The 23,158-nt window shown below is 31.0% G+C and overlaps 11 protein-coding genes across 11 annotated transcripts; 7 read left to right on the top strand and 4 right to left on the bottom strand. All coding sequences in view use genetic code 12, as the record gives it.

Moving 5' to 3' along the window:
* Positions 1–231: 231 nt before the first annotated feature.
* On the top strand, positions 232–1,746 carry DHH1 (DExD/H-box ATP-dependent RNA helicase; the record flags this gene model as incomplete). The annotated part of the gene is made up of 1 exon (XM_064908547.1): positions 232–1,746. The coding sequence occupies one exon, from the start codon at positions 232–234 to the stop codon at positions 1,744–1,746; it is 1,515 nt and encodes a 504-aa protein (XP_064760027.1).
* A 1,220-nt stretch (positions 1,747–2,966) lies between these two features.
* ADE4 (amidophosphoribosyltransferase) lies at positions 2,967–4,556 on the top strand (the record flags this gene model as incomplete). Its single annotated transcript, XM_064905271.1, has 1 exon — positions 2,967–4,556. One exon carries the CDS (start codon positions 2,967–2,969, stop codon positions 4,554–4,556), a length of 1,590 nt encoding a protein of 529 aa, XP_064760026.1.
* A 1,743-nt stretch (positions 4,557–6,299) lies between these two features.
* On the top strand, positions 6,300–7,424 carry VRG4 (GDP-mannose transporter; the record flags this gene model as incomplete). The annotated part of the gene is made up of 1 exon (XM_064906527.1): positions 6,300–7,424. The coding sequence occupies one exon, from the start codon at positions 6,300–6,302 to the stop codon at positions 7,422–7,424; it is 1,125 nt and encodes a 374-aa protein (XP_064760025.1).
* Positions 7,425–7,702: 278 nt separating this feature from the next.
* Positions 7,703–11,230, top strand: DFJ63DRAFT_320793 (importin-alpha export receptor). The gene has a single exon (XM_064907250.1). The coding sequence runs from the start codon at positions 8,151–8,153 to the stop codon at positions 11,163–11,165; it is 3,015 nt and encodes a 1,004-aa protein (XP_064760024.1). The 5' UTR covers positions 7,703–8,150; the 3' UTR covers positions 11,166–11,230.
* On the bottom strand, positions 11,224–12,573 carry HAP2 (Hap2p). Its single transcript, XM_064904272.1, has one exon. It carries the CDS (start codon positions 12,241–12,243, stop codon positions 11,443–11,445), a length of 801 nt encoding a protein of 266 aa, XP_064760023.1. The 5' UTR covers positions 12,244–12,573; the 3' UTR covers positions 11,224–11,442.
* A 65-nt stretch (positions 12,574–12,638) lies between these two features.
* On the bottom strand, positions 12,639–13,403 carry ZCF4 (Zcf4p; the record flags this gene model as incomplete). Its single annotated transcript, XM_064906526.1, has 1 exon — positions 12,639–13,403. One exon carries the CDS (start codon positions 13,401–13,403, stop codon positions 12,639–12,641), a length of 765 nt encoding a protein of 254 aa, XP_064760022.1.
* Positions 13,404–14,667: 1,264 nt separating this feature from the next.
* On the top strand, positions 14,668–15,000 carry DFJ63DRAFT_315309 (uncharacterized protein; the record flags this gene model as incomplete). Its single annotated transcript, XM_064906525.1, has 1 exon — positions 14,668–15,000. One exon carries the CDS (start codon positions 14,668–14,670, stop codon positions 14,998–15,000), a length of 333 nt encoding a protein of 110 aa, XP_064760021.1.
* Positions 15,001–15,195: 195 nt separating this feature from the next.
* On the top strand, positions 15,196–18,039 carry DFJ63DRAFT_290374 (uncharacterized protein; the record flags this gene model as incomplete). Its single annotated transcript, XM_064905307.1, has 2 exons — positions 15,196–17,673; positions 17,767–18,039. The coding sequence occupies 2 exons, from the start codon at positions 15,196–15,198 to the stop codon at positions 18,037–18,039; spliced, it is 2,751 nt and encodes a 916-aa protein (XP_064760020.1).
* A 58-nt stretch (positions 18,040–18,097) lies between these two features.
* On the bottom strand, positions 18,098–19,039 carry DFJ63DRAFT_338751 (uncharacterized protein; the record flags this gene model as incomplete). The annotated part of the gene is made up of 1 exon (XM_064908698.1): positions 18,098–19,039. Exon 1 carries the CDS (start codon positions 18,983–18,985, stop codon positions 18,098–18,100), a length of 888 nt encoding a protein of 295 aa, XP_064760019.1. The 5' UTR covers positions 18,986–19,039.
* MTO1 (tRNA modification protein) lies at positions 19,037–21,286 on the top strand. The gene has a single exon (XM_064907249.1). The coding sequence runs from the start codon at positions 19,143–19,145 to the stop codon at positions 21,216–21,218; it is 2,076 nt and encodes a 691-aa protein (XP_064760018.1). The 5' UTR covers positions 19,037–19,142; the 3' UTR covers positions 21,219–21,286.
* A 25-nt stretch (positions 21,287–21,311) lies between these two features.
* On the bottom strand, positions 21,312–23,129 carry DFJ63DRAFT_337399 (uncharacterized protein; the record flags this gene model as incomplete). The annotated part of the gene is made up of 1 exon (XM_064908546.1): positions 21,312–23,129. One exon carries the CDS (start codon positions 23,127–23,129, stop codon positions 21,312–21,314), a length of 1,818 nt encoding a protein of 605 aa, XP_064760017.1.
* Between the last annotated feature and the right edge of the window lie 29 nt (positions 23,130–23,158).

Here is a 23,158-nt window from a genome sequence, read left to right as displayed (position 1 = left end):
ATTCGAATTAGGCAACCATTACATCAGTCAACCTATTAACAATAACAAATCAATCATTCAATCAACTATAACACTTAATAGTTTCATTTACAAATCATTTTGCATTTATTATTATCATTTGTATCGAAACCAACATCATTTAAAACTTTGATTCAACCAAACCATCATTTTCATTCAATCAATCAACTAATCAATCAATTAAATCACACAATATATATATAACTACATACAATGTCAGAAGATTGGAAATCACAATTAAATATTCCTACCAAGGATACTAGACCTCAAACTGACGATGTTTTAAATACGAAAGGGAAATCCTTTGAAGATTTCAATTTAAAGCGTGAATTATTAATGGGAATTTTTGAAGCTGGATTTGAAAGACCATCTCCAATTCAAGAAGAATCAATCCCAATGGCTGTGGCTGGTAGAGATATTTTAGCCAGAGCTAAGAATGGTACAGGTAAAACTGCTTCATTCGTTATACCAAGTTTACAACAAATCAAACCAAAATTAAATAGAATTCAAGTATTAATATTAGTTCCAACCAGAGAATTAGCTTTACAAACCTCTCAAGTGGTTAGAACTTTAGGTAAACATTTAGGTATTCAATGTATGGTCACTACTGGAGGTACTTCATTAAGAGATGATATTGTTAGATTAAATGATCCAGTTCATGTTTTAGTTGGTACTCCTGGTAGAGTTTTAGATTTAGCATCAAGAAAAATTGCTGATTTATCTGAATGTCCATTATTTGTTATGGATGAAGCTGATAAAATGTTATCACGAGAATTTAAAGGAATTATTGAACAAATTTTAGCATTTTTCCCTCAAAAGAGACAATCATTATTATTTTCAGCAACTTTCCCATTAGCGGTTAAATCATTTATGGATGATCATTTAAATAAACCTTATGAAATCAATTTAATGGATGAATTAACTTTAAAAGGTATAAGTCAATATTATGCATTTGTGGAAGAAAAACAAAAATTACATTGTTTAAATACATTATTTAGTAAATTACAAATTAATCAATCGATTATTTTTTGTAATTCTACTAATAGAGTGGAATTATTAGCTAAGAAAATTACTGAATTAGGTTATTCATGTTATTATTCTCATGCAAAGATGCCTCAACAAGCTAGAAATAAAGTTTTCCATGAATTTAGACAAGGTAAAGTTCGTAATTTAGTTTGTTCAGATTTATTAACTAGAGGTATTGATATTCAAGCTGTTAATGTGGTTATTAATTTTGATTTCCCAAAGACTGCTGAAACTTATTTACATAGAATTGGTAGATCGGGTAGATTTGGTCATTTAGGGTTAGCTATCAATTTAATGAGTTGGAATGATAGATATTCATTATATAAGATTGAACAAGAATTAGGTACTGAAATTAAACCAATTCCAGCTACTATTGATAAATCATTATATGTTGCTGAAAATTCAGATGCAGTTCCAAGACCATTTAAAATTGAAGAATTACCAAAAGGTAATGAAACTTTAAGTAAGAAAGGTTATGAATATAAAGGTCAACCTGAAGTATCATCTAATTCAACTCCAGCTCAACCTCAAATTCCAATTCCACAACCTCAATATCCACCTCAATTTAATGGATATCAATATCAACAAGGACAAGCTCCACCCCCACAATTTGGAGGATATCCACCTCAACCACAAGTCAATGGTCAATATCAACAACAACCTCCACCATCTCAACAACAACAACAACAACCATATCAATAATGAAATGTCATGAAATTTTATTCTCCTTATTTTTGTACCTTTGTTTCCTTGTTTTAAAGTTACTTCTTCTATAATATTATTATTGAAAGATGATGATGGTGATACGAAATTGATGATCAATTTAGAGATTTTTATGTTTACTACATTCTATCCCATCATTATTGTTTTGTTTGTTTGTTTTTTATAAATTTAATGTGATTTCCATTTCCTTCTAATTACTGGAGTTATTATTAAATTCATTTATCGGAGTTCTACTATTATTTTTAAAGATTGATTTTCATTTTTTTTATCACTATTATTATTGTTTTTTTATCTTATTTTCTGTTTATTTTTTTAAATATAATTACTGGATGTATTGTTCATCATCTACAGAACATACACTGCTATCAATCCAATCCAGTAATTAATCAATCATTTCTTTTTATATTACATTGATATCTATCATCATAGATATCTACCCAAAAAAAACCAATTTTTTCTTTTTTTTTTCCTTTTTTTGATTTTTTTGGACTTTTTTTTTTCTTTTTTTTGGCTTTTTGGCTTTTTTATGACATAGTAGTATAGTTTTATCTCTATCTTAGTATAGAAATATAAATCATATCGTTGTAATCATTGATTATTTGTAGTATCATTACTTGTGCTCATACTTAACTACGGTATAAAGCGGCAATCAAAAAAAAAGAACAACATCACACGTCCTGCACATAACTACCCCTAACATAACTTTCATTTCTTTTTTTTGACTCTGGTAGCAGAGAGAAGACATAAAAATTTTTCAGTTCATATATCACAATAGTAAGTAACATATTACACAGATAATACGGATTAATTAGTAGTAAATTGATTTGACTTCTTTATCAGTAACAATGAATGATAATAATAATAGTTAGCGCATTATTTACCTATTAGTAGTAGTATTTTTTTCACTCCTATACTGTAGTACTATACTCCAGATTTAATTAGACTCATCAGACAAAAAAAATAATTCTTTTTTGCTTGTTAACAAATCCCATCCATACATTTGAAAGGCTAGCCAATTTGGGTATAGAAAAAATTTCACAGTTAACTCATTTGTAACTTCTTAATTCTTGTTTCTTTTCCTTTTCTTTTTAAGATATTAGATTAGTTCTTTTTGATAAAGATCTTTCCATTCTTCATTCTGAGTTTCGTCACTCTCGTTACTCAAAACAACTATCATTCTCATTATTTATCATTAAAAAATGTGTGGTATTTTAGGAATTGTATTACATGATCAAACTCTCAATGTAGCCAATGAATTGTTTGAAGGAGCTATGTTCTTACAACATAGAGGTCAGGATGCTGCTGGGATCGTTACTTGTGGAAGCAAAGGTCGTTTCTATCAATGTAAAGGTAATGGTATGGCTCGTGATGTTTTCACTCAACAACGGATGGTTAATTTAAAAGGTAATATGGGTATAACTCATTTAAGATATCCAACTGCTGGTTCATCAGCTGGTAGTGAAGCTCAACCTTTTTATGTCAATTCTCCTTATGGTATCACTTTAAGTCATAATGGAAATTTAGTTAATTCCATTGAATTAAAAACTTATTTAGATAATGATGTTCATAGACATATTAATACTGATTCAGATTCAGAATTATTAATTAATGTGTTTGCAGCTGAATTAGATAAATTCAATAAATCAAGAGTTAATAATCAAGATTTATTTAGTGCTTTAACTGGTACTATGAATCTTATTAGAGGAGCTTATGCTTGTATTACTATGTTAGCAGGATATGGTATAATTGGTTTCAGAGATCCAAATGGTATTAGACCTTTAATCTTTGGTGAAAGAATCAATAAAGATGGTTCTATTGATTATATGTTAGCCAGTGAATCTGTGGTTTTAAAAGCTCATGGATTTGAAAATTTTAAAGATATTCAACCTGGTGAAGCAGTTATAATAAAGAAAGATTCTTCCAAACCAGAATTTAAACAAGTTGTTCCTCCAAAAATCTTTGCTCCTGATATTTTTGAATATGTTTATTTCGCTAGACCTGATTCAGTTTTAGATGGTAAATCAGTGTATAGATCTCGTATTGAAATGGGTGATAAATTAGCTACTAAGATTCAACAAGTTTTAGGTCCAAATGATGTTGATGTCGTGATTCCTGTTCCTGATACTTCTCGTACATCAGCTTTCCAATGTGCCGTTTCATTAAACATTGCTTATCGTGAAGGATTTGTTAAAAATAGATATATTGGTAGAACTTTCATTATGCCAGATCAACAACAAAGAAGATCATCAGTTCGTCGTAAATTAAATGCTATGCAACAAGAATTTGAAGGTAAAAATGTTTTATTAGTTGATGATTCTATTGTTAGAGGTACAACCTCCAAAGAAATTGTTGCTATGGCTCGTGAAGCAGGAGCTAAAAAAGTTTATTTTGCTTCATGTGCTCCACCAATTAGATATAATCATATTTATGGTATTGATTTAGCTGATACCAAAGCATTAGTTGGGTTTGAAAGAGATGAAGAAGCTATTTCAAAAGTAATTGGAGCTGATAAAGTTATTTATCAAGATTTACAAGATTTAGTTGATTGTTGTCGTACTGAAGAAATTGATCAATTTGAAGTTGGTGTTTTCACAGGAGAATATATTACTGGTGTTGAAGATAATTATATTCAAGAATTAGAAAAAATAAGAGCTCAAAATCAAAGAATTAAAGATCAAAGAAGTCGTGGGTTAAGTATTGATGCATGTATTGATGCTAGTGATATGATTGACGTTAAAGCTGAAGTGGATATTAGTATATATAATAGAGGTGATTATGCTGATAAGTAAGTATTTGAGTAGATTTGTAAATTAGACTAAAGCATATATAAAAAAGATAATAAAAATTCATTAATTAGATAGATATTAGACATTGATTTTAAAAAGGTTTTTGTAGAATTAACGTGAAAAATAGTCAACTTCGAAAATGTTTAATAATATTAAATTTTTAACACTCTTCTTTACTGTTAGGTACATTTAACTTTTTAATTATAATCAGCGTTAAGTATTATACGGTAGTAAAGAGTCTATTACAGTAGACTACAGCAATATTAAACCAAATAGAAGTAGCACATTAGAAGACAACTTGGGTCCTAAAAAGGATCAAGAATCATCGAATGCAGAAATGAGACACAAAACCAAATTGCAAGATAGATATTTATTCGATTTGAATTGCTTCTGCTTCTGATTTTAACCCTGAACTCGACCCTTCATGGAAGTATATTCCATTCGTACATTAGTACAGGGTATTATCCAATAGTAAAGTAATGGGCTGAAAGTATGTTAGTAGAGATAAAGACGCGTTAATTATCTAATTGAACTAAATTTATCATAGGAGATTTAAATAATAATATTCCGCCCACCTGACAGGCACTTGAAATATTCACCCAAAGAGACAGACCAGACAGACAGACAGACAGTAACCCACGCGTGCAGTTTAGAGATTAACTAACAAGTTAAACTAGATAGACATATGCCACATAAAAACTGTGATAGGTATGAATGTAAAGTTTAAATAGAGTTCCTAAAGGAACAGATTAACATGGTATGTACAATAGATGCAATAAGTACAATAAACCAGTATTATCTATTGTTTAAAGGAGAATGTTTGAAACCGTTTCTAAATTGAGCCCAATTAACCTGTAACAGTGAAGAGATAAGCCATGGATTAAAGTGTAAATTATCATGGAATAACTATTATATTTACAAGTTACATAAAGGTAACTAACTCTACATGGCCTCCTGCTTACCTTACAAAAAAAATAAAAAATGTCAGATTTGAATTACGAGAAAAGTTTGACCTGAATTGAATTGGAATATGCAAACTATTGATGATGAGATGTAGAATTCATATAGTAGTTACCTAACCTATGGTAGTGATAGCGGGTCTTGAAGGATCATCAACTACAAAACAACACGTATATATCTACTTACGTGTTATTATTATTCTTATTCTTATTCTGATTATCTAGGGGTACAATTATGAAAAATTGAATTCTTGTTATTAACACATTTATCTTGATTGATTGAATTGAATTGAATTAACTATGTAGAGATTGCTTGGGACACGGTTTGTTATGAAATTACACAAAATTCAGACAAAAATAGGATTTTAAATTACACAAAATTAAAATTAAAATAAAATTCAAAACAAACAATCAGACATAAAAAATATCAATCAGACACTACTTGTGTCAGACACTAAACTTAACTAACACACAGACAGACAATTAGGCGTATGAAATTTTTATCTGTTTTCAGTTTGGGTGTCTTTTTTTTTTATTTACTTTCCCAAAATAAATTTTCTTTTTCAACAACAACTAATTACTTTCCTATTTGTTGTATTTACTTCATTTGTTCTTTATCCAATCAATAAGGAATTCCATCATCATCATCATCATCAGTTACTTGTCGAGTCAACTTTCCCCTCAACCATAGTCAGTCCTTGCTTATTCAATTACATTTGATTGCATTCACTCACTCGCCCTTCCATCAGAATTCAAGCAGATCAAATCAAATCAATACCACTAGTGTATGGGATTATTACTGTTTTATCTCATTTCTCAATTAATTTATATCATCAAACGGAAATTCTTCAAAAATAGTCGTATTCTCCCTCTTCATCTAACTAATAAATTATCATCTTCATTCAATATGGAAAAATCAGCTACATCACCCTTAGCATCAGTTGTCAATTCTGGTCCAGTTTCAATCTTATGTTACTGTTTATCATCAATCTTGATGACCCTTACCAATAAATATGTTTTATCTGGTTTCTCATTCAACTTGAATTTCTTCTTATTAGCCATTCAATCGATTGTTTGTATTGTTACCATTGGTTCCTTAAAAGGGTTTGGTATCATCACTTATAGACAATTCAATCGTGATGAAGCTCAAAAATGGTTCCCAATCGCCTTCTTATTAGTGGTTATGATCTATACTGCTTCTAAAGCTATCCAATTCTTAAGTATTCCAGTTTATACCATCTTTAAGAATTTAACCATCATCTTAATTGCTTATGGTGAAGTTATCTGGTTCGGTGGTAAAGTTACTTCCATGGTTTTAGGTTCTTTCTTATTAATGGTTTTATCATCTCTTATCGCTTGGTATGGTGATGCTTCTGCTGCTGCTTCCTCAAACGTTGATTTATTCGAATTATATATCGGTTACTTTTGGATGTTCACCAATTGTTTTGCTTCTGCTGCTTTTGTTTTAATCATGAGAAAAAGAATAAAGTTAACTAACTTTAAAGATTTCGATACCATGTACTATAACAATTTATTATCTATTCCAATTTTATTAGTTTCTTCTTTTACTTTTGAAAATTGGACTAGTGAAAATTTAGCTTTAAATTTCCCAGAAGATATTAGAGGTGCTACTATTTTCGCCATGATTTTATCTGGTATTTCTTCTGTTGGTATTTCTTATTGTTCAGCTTGGTGTGTCAGAGTTACTTCTTCAACCACTTATTCTATGGTTGGTGCTTTAAATAAATTACCAATTGCATTATTAGGTTTAGTCTTTTTCGATGCCGCCGTTAACTTCTGGTCCGTTTCCTCCATCTTTGTTGGTTTCGTTGCTGGTTTAGTTTACGCTGTTGCTAAACAAAAGCAAGCTAAAGATGCTGCTGCTGCTCAAGCTTTACCATCCTCAAAATAAAGCTAGATGAGAATTTGAAATCATTTTCTCCTCTATCTCATTTTGTGTTCATCAATCATCATTTTAACTAATCAATCAAATTGTATACTATAATGATGGTTCAGCTATCCCATTTCTACTTTAATATCCTTTTTTTAAGTTGTTTTTTTTATCTTTTTTTTATCTTATCATATTGTTTTGAACTATAGATTATATACTTCCTATACCCTATTTTTTTAATTATTGTTACCACTCACTATTATATAGTATATATATAATACATATAATTTATTCCTGAATGACTATAACGAGCGATGTAATAAATTACTCTTGAATCAAACCCAACATCCAATGTTCTTCATTTTGCAGTTCAGATGGGGTTGGTTCCATACTCTGTAGTTTTCGTGTAGGTTTGCAAAAAAATGGAAAACATCACAACATCAAAAAAAATGTAAATAAGAATAAAAAAAAACTTTTGACTGCCATTTTTCAACTCTATTTACAGCATACTTCATCAAATTTCATCAGTCATCCAATTGGACTTGTTGTTGTGGAATATCATCATCAGAAATCAGTTACTGTCCTCACCGTGTAAGAGAATATCTTACTCCCCTTAATATATTCACATCGAATTTCATCACAACGCAAGTTAATTATCAATCGCTGGAGTTGCGAGATCAAAAACAAAAAGACAGAATATAAAGAAAGTATTGATCCTTACATACAGCAACAAGAACAATAGTCACCATGTCAGTTGAAGATAATTCATTGGAATCTATTGCCAAGTATCTTGAGTTATCCCTCTACCCTGCTACAGCCAAACAAGCGGAGCAGAAATTGAGATCAATTGAAAATTTGCCTGGTTTTTCAATCAATCTTCTTCATGTCATTGATTCCACTAATTTATCTACTGGTGAAAGATTGGCTGGATCATTATTCTTTAAGAATCTTACTAAAAGAAAATGGTTCAATAGTGATGGTAGTGATTATCTTTTACCTAAGGAAGATGTTTTTAAGATCAAAGCTGAAATCATTGATATTATGATTAAATTACCTCAGAATTTACAAATTCAAATCGGAGAGTCGATAACTTTGATTGCTGAGAGTGAATTCCCCAAGAATTGGAATACTTTGATTGATCAATTGATTTCTAAACTATCCATAACTGATTTCTTTGTCAATAAATCGATTCTTTTGGTGTGTCATTCTATTTTTAAAAAATGGAGATCGTTATTTAGATCAGATGAATTATTCTCAGAAATTAAATTGGTGTTGGAAAAGTTTACTAAACCTTTCTTGGATTTATTCTTAGAATTGGATAAATTAATTGAAATCAATCAAGATAATGAAGCATTATTGAATATCTATTTTGAGAATTTATTATTATTGATTCAAATTTATTATGATTTTAATTGTCAAGATATTCCAGAATTCTTCGAAGATAACTTGAATGTGTTGATGACTTTAATTCACAAATATTTAAATTATCAAAATCCAAAATTAATCAATTTACTGGAAGATTTCGAACCTGATATTCTAATCAAATTGAAAACTTCCATCATCGAATTGGTCTCACTTTATGTATCAAGATATGCTGATGTATTTGATCCGTTAATCGAAAGCTTCATCACCACAGTGTGGACCTTAATCAATAATTTCGTTACCAAACAACAAAAATTCGATATCTTGGTTGTAAAAGCATTACAATTCCTTACTTCCATTATCAAATTCCAAAAATTCCAATATATTTTCCAAAATGAAGGATCTATAAATGAAATCATTGAAAAGATTATCTTACCAAATATCTATTTCCGTGAATCTGATGAAGAAATGTTTGAAGATGAGCCAATCAACTTCATTAGATCTGATTTAGAAGGAAGTGACTTCGATTCAAGAAGAAAATCAGCTACTGATTTCTTAAGAGAATTGAAAGATTTAAATAGTGAATTATTAACTGCTACTGTTATGAAATATGTCAATCAATTCTTATTATCCAATAATAATGATAATAAAGATTGGAGAAACAAAGATACTGCTATTTACCTTTTCAGTTCATTAGCTGCTAAAGGGTCAGTGACTAATTTAGGGGTTACTTCCACCAATGTATTAGTTGATGTTATTAAATTCTTCACTGATAATATTGCTAATGATTTAATCGGAAGTAATAATCTGCATCCAATTTTAATTGTTGATTCTATCAAATATATTTTCACATTCAGAAATCAATTAAGTAAAGATCAATTATTATCAGCCATACCATTATTGATTGATCATTTAAGTAGAAATCAAAATACGGTGGTTTATACTTATTCTGCTATCACTATTGAAAAGTTATTATCCTTAACAAGCTTTAATGAAACTCATACTCCAGTGTTCAATAAACAAGATATTGAACCATTCATGAATAATTTAATCACAAACTTATTCAATCTTATCTTATTACATGATTATACTCCTGAGAAATTAGCTGAAAATGAATTCTTAATTAAATGTATAATGAGAGTGCTTATTATAAGTGAAGATTTAATCTCAAATAGATTATCAATCATTGAACAATTGTTGAAGATTTTGAAGATAACTGCTAAAAATCCATCTAATCCAAAGTTTTCTCATTATACTTTTGAATCAATTGGATTATTAATTAAATTTGGTATTCTTAAGAATAACACCAAGAAACCACCTACGAATATTGCTGATATTGATATTGAGCTTTTAAATAAATTCATTGAATTGGTTATCCCTGCCTTATTAAATATCTTAAGTGATGATGTTCAAGAATTCGTGCCATATACTTTCCAAATATTGGCTTATTTATTAGAAATTTATCCTATTGATTTAGGATTACCAGAGACTTATAAGAACTTAATCAAACCATTATTATCTCCTTCAGTATGGGAATTCAGGGGTAATATTCCAGGTATCACTAGATTATTAATTACTATCATCGAACATGATAAAACTAATGTGATATTTAATAATCAAGAAGAAATAACTCCTTTATTAGGGGTATTTCAAAAATTGATCTCATCAAAGTTGAATGATAGTTTTGGATTTGATTTATTAGAATCAATCTTATTAAATATTAGACTTCAATATTTACAACCATTCATAAATCAATTATCGATATTATTATTGACAAGATTAAAGAATTCGAGAACTGAAAAGTTTGTCAAGAGATTTACATTATTTTTTGCTATTATTAATATCAGTAGTGGACCTAATTTGAATTTACCAGAATCATTTATTATAAATTTCATTGATTCAGTTCAAGCTAATTTATTCCAACAAATATTCGTTAGTTTCGTTTTACCAACTTCAAATTCAATCATTAATTTACATGATAAGAAGATCATCAACATTGGTATATCTAAATTGTTAACTAATCCATTATTCTTAACTAATTACAATAACTTACAACTACAACTCATCCAACAATTGATTAAGAATTTGGAAACTTATGAAGGTATAAACAAATCATTAACATCAAATATTATTCAAACCAGTTTGACTGGAAATGGTAATGTGGTAGATGTTAGTACTACTCAAAGTGATTTCGATATTGATAATTCATCGTTTGGATCACAATTTTCAAAATTAGTCTCTATTAATAATGAAGCGTTTGATCCAATTAGTCAACTTAAAAATAATGATTACCCACAAATTAAATTCACAATTTTATCCAATATTAAAGCGGTTAATATCGAAGTATTGAATCAATTAAGTGATGATTTTAAAAATTCTCTTAAAAGTTTAGGTATATAGGATAACATAGAACAGAAATTAAAATCAAATAAAAGTTCGTCATGTTAACTACGACTATTAAATTCTTGTAGATTTACCAATTTTCGTAACACATATATATATTTCGTAAAAATAATACAAATAGAAATAAAAAGAAACTAAAGTCAAACAACGACAGGGGTGGGAATACAAACTTTTTCACATTTTGTTAAATTTGTTTTTGGGAGAGTTTTATCTTGTCTTTTGATTGTTTTGAATTTTCTTGTGGTTTTGCAATTATACTTTTAAGATTGATAATCTAATTGTTAGCGTTATCAGCAGCATTGATTAGATTTTCAAACATGGCATCTTCTTCTGGATTATCAATTTTTAAGGTAGACTTTTTGTCTGAGTCAGATATAACACTTTCTGAAACACCTGTAGTTGTGGTAGCATCACCAGTACTGACAATACCATCCACAGTAGCTGGTTCAGATGAAGTAAGGCTTGTACTACCACTGTCAGTCGTAGTAGTACCAATATTATTATTGATTGTTTCGTTACTATTCGTATTATCATTATTACTTTCATTTTGTTTATCTTCCAACTCCTTCAACTTTTCAAGTCTTTCTTTTTCCGCTATTTCAGCTGCAGTCAAGAATCTACCACCTTGACCTCTAGGTCTTCTCATGGCGTGTTTATGTCTTGATTCATGTAAATATGGTTTTCTAGTTCTAGCAATTTTTAAATTCTCTTCTAATTTGGCTCTAGCTATTCTTCTTTTTAGAATTCGATGATATTGTTTGGCATTGACATAGAACGGTTGTTCTCCTCCTTGTTCTTCCACAGGACTATTATTATCATTTTTCTCTTCTTCGTAATAGGTCTGTTGTTGCTGTACTTGTTGATGTACTTGTTGTTGCACTTGTTGTTGCTGTTGGCTTGCATCATAATATGGTGTAGAGTGAGTCGATGTTGAGGAGGAAGATCCTGTGTCCATTTGTGATTGTTGATTACTACTACTGATGCCATTTGTATGTGAATTGTAATAAGTGGCACCTGTTGGAGTGCCTTGGTAATAAGTATTGGTATCCGTCACTGCTGTTTGCAACGACGTCATTATGGATTATATGGTATAGCTTTGATTAAATTGACACCAAATAAGTAAATGGAGATGTGAAAAAATGATTCTTTAATTAATTGTTTATTATTTTGTGATTCTCTCTTATCCCCAATATGTCTGTCTTTTATCCTACTGACTCTGGTTTAACTTTCCTTATATGATACGATAACTTAAATTACTTTAACAGTCAATTCGTTGTCTAATTTTTCAGAATTTTGATTCCTTTTTTCCTTTTCCCACTTTTTTTTTTTCTCTTACGTTTTTGTCCCTTTTTTTGACTGTCTGATTTTTTTATATGGAAGCGACTTCCGGTCTCGGAATTATAATACATTATACTGTATATATATATATATAATTGATACATTTATTAAAAATTAGAGGTTACACTTTATTTAGACTTCAGGCGAAGATAATCGACTGAAGTCAATATTAAATACGGGTGGAGGATTATCACTAGTTTCTAATCTAGGACTTTCCATTAATGCTATAGCAGAATGCAATGCTTTATTTTTGACTGATTTTGTAGAATTTAAAGTAGATATCGGAATTGAATTAGTTATAATAGATGGGAAATTCGTTGACGAATTCCCAGATGATAATGGGTATGCAGATATTGGCACTGGTATGGGGTGAGGGTTTGAAAACATCTCATCTTCATCTGATTCAACACAATCCTGTTGCATTGCAATCATGTTTAGTATATGACTTGATTTTTTACTACTTAAAGTATTTGAATTTGAAGGTAGGGATTGATTTATTGTTTTGGTGGTTTCTGAGATATCGGTATAATCCAGATAAGGTGACTGCAAATACTGATCAAATGGTGATCCATCTACAGTTGATAATTCATCTTGATTTACCTCTAGCTTCGAATTTGATAGTACTTTTGAACTCGTTGATATTATAGTAGTAGTTGATGGACCCTGTCGTATACCATTTGTACTATGATGATGAACATGACTTGTATTATCATTTGAATCAATGTATTTAACTTGTCTAAGCTTTTCATATAACTCTTGGGTAGCCTTTGGCCATACACATTGTAGATGTTTTGATTCACAATTATGACATGTGGGAAACAGTAATTCATCACATTTCTTTTTTCGTCTTCGACAGGTATAACAACCTGTTCGAGACCTTGTCGTCTTAGGTTTCATAGATATGATGTATGTTCCTTATGCTCGGTATTCCTCCAATACTATCACTTTACTCAGTAATTTGATGATTAGTTTTAAATTCAACTTCAAAAATAATTAGTCATCCCAATTGGGTAAAAATTTTTAAAAATTAAGCGCGCTTGCACCCATAACCAACCAAAATAACCGTTACCAGATGGAATTTTTTTTTTCTCTTGGCCGTTAAAAGAGTTTGATCTTACATTGCACGATGAATAATCTTAAATGAAAGTATACAATCGGTTAATTGTAGGAGATTACCCTAACATCTTGAAAATACAGTGATTGCGATCCACAGAAAATTGTGGTTCATAGTTGACCACAATCAGTTAGATTGAACGCAAGGAAAGCATAATTTTCTTGTAAAGCAACCAAATATGGACAGGATTAGACCAACTGGTTCTTAATATTAACCAGTACAATTACACTGTTTTACGAGATATATGAGCAACGAACAGTATATATTGTAATTGCTCAACAGTCTAGGAAGTCTTCGCAATTATAGGAATAAAACACTTCCCAGTATGAGAGGTGCACCATAAAATTAAGTGCAACCATTTTTTTACTTTCTTAATCTACAGACTTTTTCTTAATATATATATACACCTAGTGACCTGGTGTTCTATCGTCAAGTCTGATTATAAAGTACTCTTGTAGGGTATTATGACTTCAACCACTTACTCAGGGTTGCCAGCTAAAAGACTATTTGCAACTTCTCAAATAGAAATCTTTGTGGTTAAGAAACGAAAGCAAATACCTATTAATATCCCTTTAACTGACATGACATCTTGTCCAACACAGACAGAATTATTCCAACAAATGAATCATTCTTCGAAAACTTAAGAAGACGTAATCATTCATTGACATGTATGAAGCAAAAGTATGCTTATATTTTTATAGTAGCAGGAGCTGTGTTAGAATTTCTTTTCTCATTAGTATATGTAATTTATGCAGGTAATACATACAAGAATTATGAGAAGGAATAACCAAATAAGCAGTTACCGTGGTGAACAGTTAATATTAATTTTACAAGCGTAACAGAATATAAATGTTTCAAATGAGGATTTGACAATTGTAGAATAAATTCTCCTTCTTCTTCGTTATTCATTATACTAAATACCTGCTACGAAGCTAATTATCTTCATTACAAGAAAGTCAATGTCCCTCATAGTTATCATTATAATTGTCCTTGTGGTACGCCATCATTATAAAAAGAAGCACTTCCACTGCAATAATGGATGTCATAATGAATGCAACAACGGATGCCACAATGGATACAACAACGGACGCAACAATGTATCCTATAATGGATACAAAAGTAGTTGCTGCCCATAATACGCTTGGGGCCCTATTTGAATCAGTTCAAGTAATAATTAATGACATTGAAGATATTAGAATTAATATGGCAAATCAATCCAAAAAACCAAAAACTTTGCTCGAAGACTATAAATGTTGTGATTCAGCTAAATATAAGAACTTAATATTGTTTTTTTTTACATTGACGTTTTTTGTATTTTTTGGTTTGAATGAAATTACAGGAATATCTATACGTCACCGGAATAGTCAAAATATACTTTAATAGATTATATATGTAACGTAATAAATGCCTGCTTAACTGAATAATTGATTATTTGCATCTTTTTGATTATTGTCGCAAAATGTCGTAGTTGTCGCAGCCTCCCATAACAAAAAAGTATCAACACATAATAACCTAATTTGACAACCAAGCATTTGTGACAACCACAGACTGCTCAATTAAATCAGATACAAACCAATGTCAAATTCATATTCAAATAGTTATGAGGGTTTAAACTCAGAAATAAATGGTTTTGAAGGTTCTGGTTTTTCCTCAGTCGATGACATATTTCAAAAACTAACAATCCCTGACATTCAAAAGTTAAATAAAGATCATAAATTGAAAATTGAATCAAGTAAACATGATCTTCATACTTTGGTGGGTTCAAAGTATCGGGATTTGATAAAAATTGCTGAAGATATTGATGAAATGCATAAAATCTCATATGGAACTGATGGTAGAATATCTGATCTTTCATATAAACCATCAAAATTCTTAAAATTATCTACTACCAACAATTTCTCCAAGTTTGATAGTTTAATCAGAGCTAAGGAATCATCCGAAGTCAGAAAGAAGAACAAGATAACAATACTAAGAGCATTGATTTATAATAAGCTTGAAAAATTGGACTTGAAAATAGCAACTAATAAGTCTTCATCACCTTTAATTCATTCATCAAATTATATCTATTACTCAAAATTATATTACACAATTGAAACTATATTTGGCGATATTTTACAACAGAACGTACATATCAGATCAAAGTTCAATTCTTTGAAATTCAACTTCATCAAGTATTTGGAATCAGAATTGGGTCATTATAATGCATTAGAACAATCAATTTATGGTAGTTCAAGTGATAAAATAACTCCTCAACAGAGATTGTTTTTCACTGATTTAATCAATACCCATACTATTTTACTTGATGATGATTATACTATCTTTGACCAAATGTTACAAGATGACACGTTTGAGGATGATACAGAAGATGGTGGTGATGAATTTGAGAATGAAGAAGCTGAATTTTCAAAGTTAGATTCATTTAATAAGAACTCTGTTCCAATCATTAATTTCCTTTTAGCATACACCATTGTCAACAGAAATAATCCTGAATTAGATACTATTTCAAAAATATTGGAGAATTTCGCTGATATAAGATTCAAATATTTACAATCATTATTAAAGCCGTTGGTGAAATATGGTCCAACCAAAGTCAATTTCATGCAAATCTTCAGATACATTGAAAACTCATGTATATATATCGACAAATATCTTAAAGATTCCAACAGTAGTTTTTTCATCAACTTAAAATTATATACAAAGTCATGGGATGCCACCAAATTAATTGGGTTTAAAGATTGGATAGAAAGCAATCAAGTTTATTTCAATCAATCGGTATATTTAATTGATCTTCCAAAGTCAGTGACAGCATCATTGAATGATTTTAATAAGAGTTGGATTCAATTGTTATTTGACTTCATTACTAATTTAACCGAAGGTTTAAACCAAGATCCATTTGAAAAGCTTTCACAATCATTGATGATGTTTCATAATTTTATCATGGACTTGTCGCGTTTATTTGATTTTGCGACCTACAATGAATCAAGCTCAAAGTTAATTGATTTAATTGTTATTAACAATAAGGACAACATCGCTTCCAAATGTTTCGATATCATTATAAGTAATTTGGAAAGTTCCTATGCATTATTATTTGATGAGCTTACTTCAGAGTCTGATTCAAGTATTTCAAAAATAGTTGAATCTAAGTTATCAAGTCATTCCTCAGAATTAAACCCTCACAGCGTACAGTTATTCTCTAAGGATTTATCAGATGTCATGGACTCAAAATTGGAGAAATATATTGATATAATGACTGATTTCTCATTATCGACTTCAAACGATCAAGTTTGTGAATTAATTCAAGCCTGGTTCACCAAATTCGTCAAGCTTGATGAATTGCTGGACTATAAACAAGAAATCTCATCTAATAAATTGACAGCATTCAATAGTTTAAATAGTATCTTCCAACTCATTTCTAGATCATCATCAGATACTAAGAGAGAAATTAAATGGGGAAGCTTTTCTAGAAATTTATTTGAATCAGAGTTTGAAAAACTAAATAAGAGAATAATATCTGATTTTTGGGAAAAGTTAAATTCGTTTATTACAAAGACTAGCGATTTGTTAGACTCTTCTGAAGAGTATGAAGTACTTTCTAATTACTATCTTTTGGATATTTTATTAACCATTAAGGAGAATATAATCAACTTAAACCATGTTAGAATTGAAGGTGATTCGATTATTACACAAATTGATAATATTTCTAGAGATTTATTCCAGAATATTGTTAATGAATTACCAACGAAATTTAATGACAAATTTGATACATTTTTCAAGACCTTATTATCAAACAATGAACCAGTTGAAGATCTTCCCGAAAGACCTTCTATGCTCTTCTCAGCATTGATGTATAATTTTTCAAGGAGTTTCTTGTATGCTGGATTTGAAGGACATGAATATCAATTTGGCAAACTTTTCCTGAATCCTCATATTAATTCGATTTTCGTTGACATTAAGAATAAATGGCTTGTGAAGAATTTAATTGAAGATAAGATTTATAAAACATTGAAACCACTACCAACTAGCCCATCATCAGCTGAAAATGGGTCTGAAGAGGTAGCTGCTGATGTAGAGGAAGCCAACGATGGATCAAAGGAAGATAGTGATGATAAAGACGACCAAACCGCCCAAGAAGAAAGTACTGAAAAGGATACCGTTCAAGCTGAAAAGACCACACCAAATAAAAATGAACCATCGCAATCAGCCTATGAATTATTTGCAAATATAGTGTTTATTTTACAATTCACCACTGCTGAACCTATAAAGGATATCCACAATGACAGTGTCAGAGCCGCCTTAGATAATATTCATTCTCATTATGGTGCTAATACTATTGATGATATATCTGCCAAGGTGATTGTTACAGGAGTTTCAGAATTCTACAGATCAAGTAAATCTATATACTTACCACTTCTGATCTAGTAGATAGTATTATTTTGATTATTCTATATTTAATTACACTATTATACACCATACAGACCTAATATAGATAAATCTTAGAACCTGATTTGGTTAAAGATTTCAAAGTATCAGTAGTTTCATTTATATCCCAAATATTTTGACTTTTAACATCCAAGTAAGAATTATCTACTATAATGACTTTAATTTCATCTCTTCTTAATACTTCACTTTCATTATTTAAAACCTTTAATAAACGACCTGGAGTACAACAAAGGATACGAGATGTTGTAGTTTTGACTAATTTAAGATCCACATCGATTTTATTCTTATTAATAATCTTTAATGAAGATCCACTTAAATCTTTAGTGGCTCTGTGAATATCACAAGCTCTTAAGGCTGACATTGAAACAATAGCTATGAATTTTCTTTCTTCCACTCCTTCAGCTTTAGTTTCTGCATCTGGCTGTTTCTTCTTATTGTTTTTACTCTTTTTATTCTTATTACTTTTCTTAGAAGAGTTAGGTAACATATTCTTGAACTTCGAAGTTATCAACTTATCCAAATTATCTAAGTTACGTTCTTCCTCAAAGTCAGATGTTGATCTAATATCAGTTTTGCTAAAGTACAATTCTGATAATTCTAATGCAGATAAATCTGAGTTCTTTCTTAAGATTTTGTTATTGATATAATCAACTATAACTTCAGGACTCGATTCAGTAGATAAATTCTTCTTTTGTTCTATGTCCATTTCAACCTTTATTCTCTTCTTTTCTTGCAATTTGTTTGAAGTCTTCTTTCTTTTCTTACCACCATTTTCAGTTTCTTGATCTTCCTTAACAGGAATTTGTTCATCATCATCGTTATTTTCATATTCTGAATTGATAGCTTCTTCATCTGCAGCTTCTGTTTCAGAGAATTCAACATCATAAGCTAAACCATCATCAAGGTCGTCTCCTGCTACTGGCATCTTATGTGGTATTGATATTGGTTATACTATCTTAAGCAAAGAGATGAGTATCTACAATAATTTTTCACATCTAAAAAAAAAAAAAATAAAGGTACAAAAATTAATTTTTGAAATATCGTAATCAAAAACTACCAGTTGGATCTTAAGTGTATGGAAAATGTATAGAGTGACTAGTAGGATACGCTATATGTATCCCAACCTTGTTATCAAATCACAGACCAGATCTATCATCATTAATGCTGATTTGAGGCAAAAATTAGCTACTTCACCAACGCATCCAGTTATAGTTATAGGTGGTGGTCATGCTGGATGTGAAGCTGCTACTGGTTCTGCCAGATCCGGAACTTCAACCACGTTAATCACACCACATATAGATAAAATAGGAACTGCTTCATGTAATCCATCTATGGGTGGAGTGGGTAAAGGTACTTTACTTCGAGAAGTTGATGCATTGGATGGTGTTGCAGCAAGAGTAACAGATAAAGCTGGAATTCATTTTAAAATCTTGAATGCTTCAAAGGGAGCTGCTGTACATGGTCCTAGAGCTCAAATTGACAGAAATATATACTTGGAAGAAATGCAAAAGGAAATCCTTAACTATCCAAATCTTCAAGTTATGGAAGCAAAAGTTGACGATATTATCATTGAACCTACAGTAAACGATAATGAAGATGCAACAGGAAGAAAATATGGAACTGTCAAGGGTTTAATATTAAGTGATGGAAGAGTATTGAACTGTTCTAAAGTTGTTGTTACTACAGGAACATTTTTAGGTGGTGAAATACACATTGGTTTAACTGCATATCCATCAGGTCGTATAGGAGAAGAAGCAACTTTTGGATTATCAGATACATTCAGAGATGCAGGTTTCCGTTTAGGACGTTTAAAAACAGGAACTCCATGTCGTCTTTCGTCGAAAACCATAGATTATAAGGGTCTCATGGTACAACCATCAGATTATCCACCACAACCAATGTCATTTATGAATGATTCAGTAGAGTTACAAGAACAACTTGTACATTGTCATCAAACCTATACCACTCCAGAATTCCATAAAATTATTGCTGATAATCTTGATAAATCAATTCATATAAGAGAAACTGTTAAAGGGCCAAGATATTGTCCTTCTATAGAATCAAAGATCATTAAATTTCCTCAAAAGACAAGTCATATGGTATGGTTAGAACCAGAAGGTTTAGATACTGATTTAGTTTATCCGAATGGTATATCATGCACCATGCCTGAAGATATTCAAGAAAGGATTGTTAAACTTATGCCAGGTTGTGAAAATGTAAAGATGATACAACCAGGTTATGGTGTGGAGTATGATTACGTTGACCCAAGAGAATTAAGTAATACCCTTGAAACTAAATTGGTTCAAGGTTTATATTTAGCAGGCCAAATAAATGGTACTACAGGTTATGAAGAAGCTGCAGCACAAGGTTGTTTGGCTGGAATAAATGCAGGTTTATCATATTTGGAAAAGCCAGCTTTACAAATCACAAGATCGGATGGATTCATAGGTGTATTGGTTGATGATTTAATCACCAAGGGAGTGGAAGAACCATATAGAATGTTCACATCGCGTTCTGAATTCCGTGTCTCTCTTCGTTCCGATAATGCTGATAGAAGGTTAACAGAAAAGGGATACGAAGCAGGTGTAGTTGGTGAAAAGAGGTATAGAGCTTATACTTGCGAGATGACACAATACAACAATATTAAGGACTTCTTAAGTGAGTTGAGTCTTTCTGGTGCTAATTGGGCTCCAGCATTAAAAGGATTACAATCCGATGTGAGCAGAGAAACTTTTGTTAATGGTTGGAAATTACTTTCTTACAAGGGAATGCTGATTTCTGATTTATTGCCTCATATGAATTCGTTTCTTAAAGGTGAAACTGTACCAGAATATTTCCAAAATATAAGTAACAGGTTAATCAACAGAATTGATGTGGAAAGTGATTATGCTCCTTGGTTGTCCAAGGAAAAGGCTCATGTTCATGCTTATAATGCGGATGAGAACTTGTTATTACCACCTAATTATATCTATTCTTATGAAGGTTCGTTAAAGATCTCACATGAAGTATGTACTTTATTAAATACTATCCAGCCAAAGACCATTGGTCAAGCCAGAAGAATTCAAGGTGTCACTCCAGCCGCAATCTTTGAGTTATTCAAATTGGTTAAGGGTAATCAAGCTCAATTTGCCAAAGAGAGAAGTGAATTGACTGCTTAGAATTCCATCAAAATCGCAAATAAAAACTATTCAAACATTGTACATAGAATATTTATTTAAAATAATACACGTAAATAATACATAAACTGGTATTCAGACACTGTCATCATACAGATTGTCATCATACATATCTTCATCTTCATCGTCGTCATTTGAAGTTCTTTCTAATTGACCATTTAAGCTGTTATTAAGTTGTAATAATAATTCAAGTGGAAGAAAGTTTTGAGCAAGTACCGATATTTTGTTGATCTCTGAATCCCTTGAACCAGTTTTTCCAGCAAACTTGATTCTATTTAGGTATAACAGGATATCCTTCATGTTTATCTGTGATGACTTCCCATTCGATCTATGATGAGAATATGCCTCCAAATCCAGTAGAAGGGATTTCAAAAATTGATCTGATTTTGCTTGGATATTTTGATAGACATCTTGAGGGATTGTTTTCAAAACCTTTTGCTTCTTTGTTATACGGTTTGTGTGGTCATCTCTAGAGGCATGGATTCGGATCGACTTCACCAAATTCTTTACTGACAGTAAAGGTAATAAAGATTTTGAACTTCTAACGGTGGAACTTCTAATAGTGGGAATCTTTATGAGCTTGTCGCCCTCGACGGCATCTACTTCAGAAGATCCTCCATCTGCTTCAATTGAAGCATCTCTCTCTAATAAATCTGAATAATTACCAGGCTCATCTTGCATAGTGAATTCTTCTTGGATTATTGCTTCAGGATAGAACCCATTATTGAAATCGACACCGGCATTTTGAGGAGTAACCATTGGACTAATAGGTAATTGTACTTGATCATGAACTTGAACTGGTGACTCAGGTACGTCATTTGTATGTGTAAGGCCAGGTATATGATCTCTCTCTATATCATGGTCATCTATATCGTCATTAAAATCTTGAACCTGGTTCTCTAATACATCGTAAGCAATATGAAAGTCCATCTCCTCAGATTGGGCATCCATAGCAGAGATTGGTAAATGATGATGGTCGTCCAATACAGATGGGGATACTTCTTTGTTCTCTCTATCTGAGTGTATGATGAATTCACTTTTAACTGGGGAGTAAATTTCTTGTTCGTGTGGTTGTAAAACTGAATTTTCAATAGGTTTGATAGTATCAGACTTTCTTTTCAATCTCTTGGATAAAAGGATTTTCTCCAAGTATGATAATGGTTTACTAGCAACCTCTCCATTTTCTTTATCAGTAGAGTAACTTAGATTGGAACTTTTCCTTCTTGTGTTGGTGGGAGTAAAATTTCCAGAGTCATCTAAGTTAGATAAAATTTGAAATGGGGATTTAAGTACCTTTTCAGTAGATGATGGTAATGGTAATGATTGATCAAAGTCAGTCGTAGGTTTTGGGGTCGAGTCTGCATCTATAAATGGCAGTTCAAACGAATTGTTCTTGGGAGGTGAATATTTTGGAACCTGAGGCAGGAAATGATCCTCTTCCACATTTGATTCTTTCTCATGGATATCATGTTCTTGTTGTTTTATGACCACCTTACAGAAGAACCTTAAGTAATCTATAGTTATAGGACCAGCATATTCAGAACCGTACACTACTTCACCTTTATCGGTAATCATAGATGATCTTCTTCTTCTAATTACTTCACTGGCTCTTCTGTTACCATTACTTCTGGTGGGTGTTAATTGTTTATCTCTTCCAGGAGTGGATTGTCGCACTCTTGTTCTAGATCTAGGTCTGATTATGGATGATCTAAACTGTTGACTTAATCTCTTCGTTACTTCTGTCAATTCATTGGGAGGTAAGTGTATGCTAGTTGAATGAGTTGGGTTGGTATAATTTCCAGACTGGCTATCAGTCGTAACGATATTCCTCAAAGGAGTAGATGGTTCAGTGGCTGACCTTCGTTCACCCCCATTCTCAACAATATCATCCATTGTATCTATACGTTGCAACTCAATTGATC

Source organism: Scheffersomyces coipomensis, assembly GCF_036884675.1.
Source record: "Scheffersomyces coipomensis strain NRRL Y-17651 chromosome Unknown DFJ63scaffold_7, whole genome shotgun sequence".
Classification (NCBI taxonomy): Eukaryota; Fungi; Ascomycota; class Pichiomycetes; order Serinales; family Debaryomycetaceae; genus Scheffersomyces; species Scheffersomyces coipomensis.
This window is presented reverse-complemented; position numbering and strand designations above follow the sequence as displayed.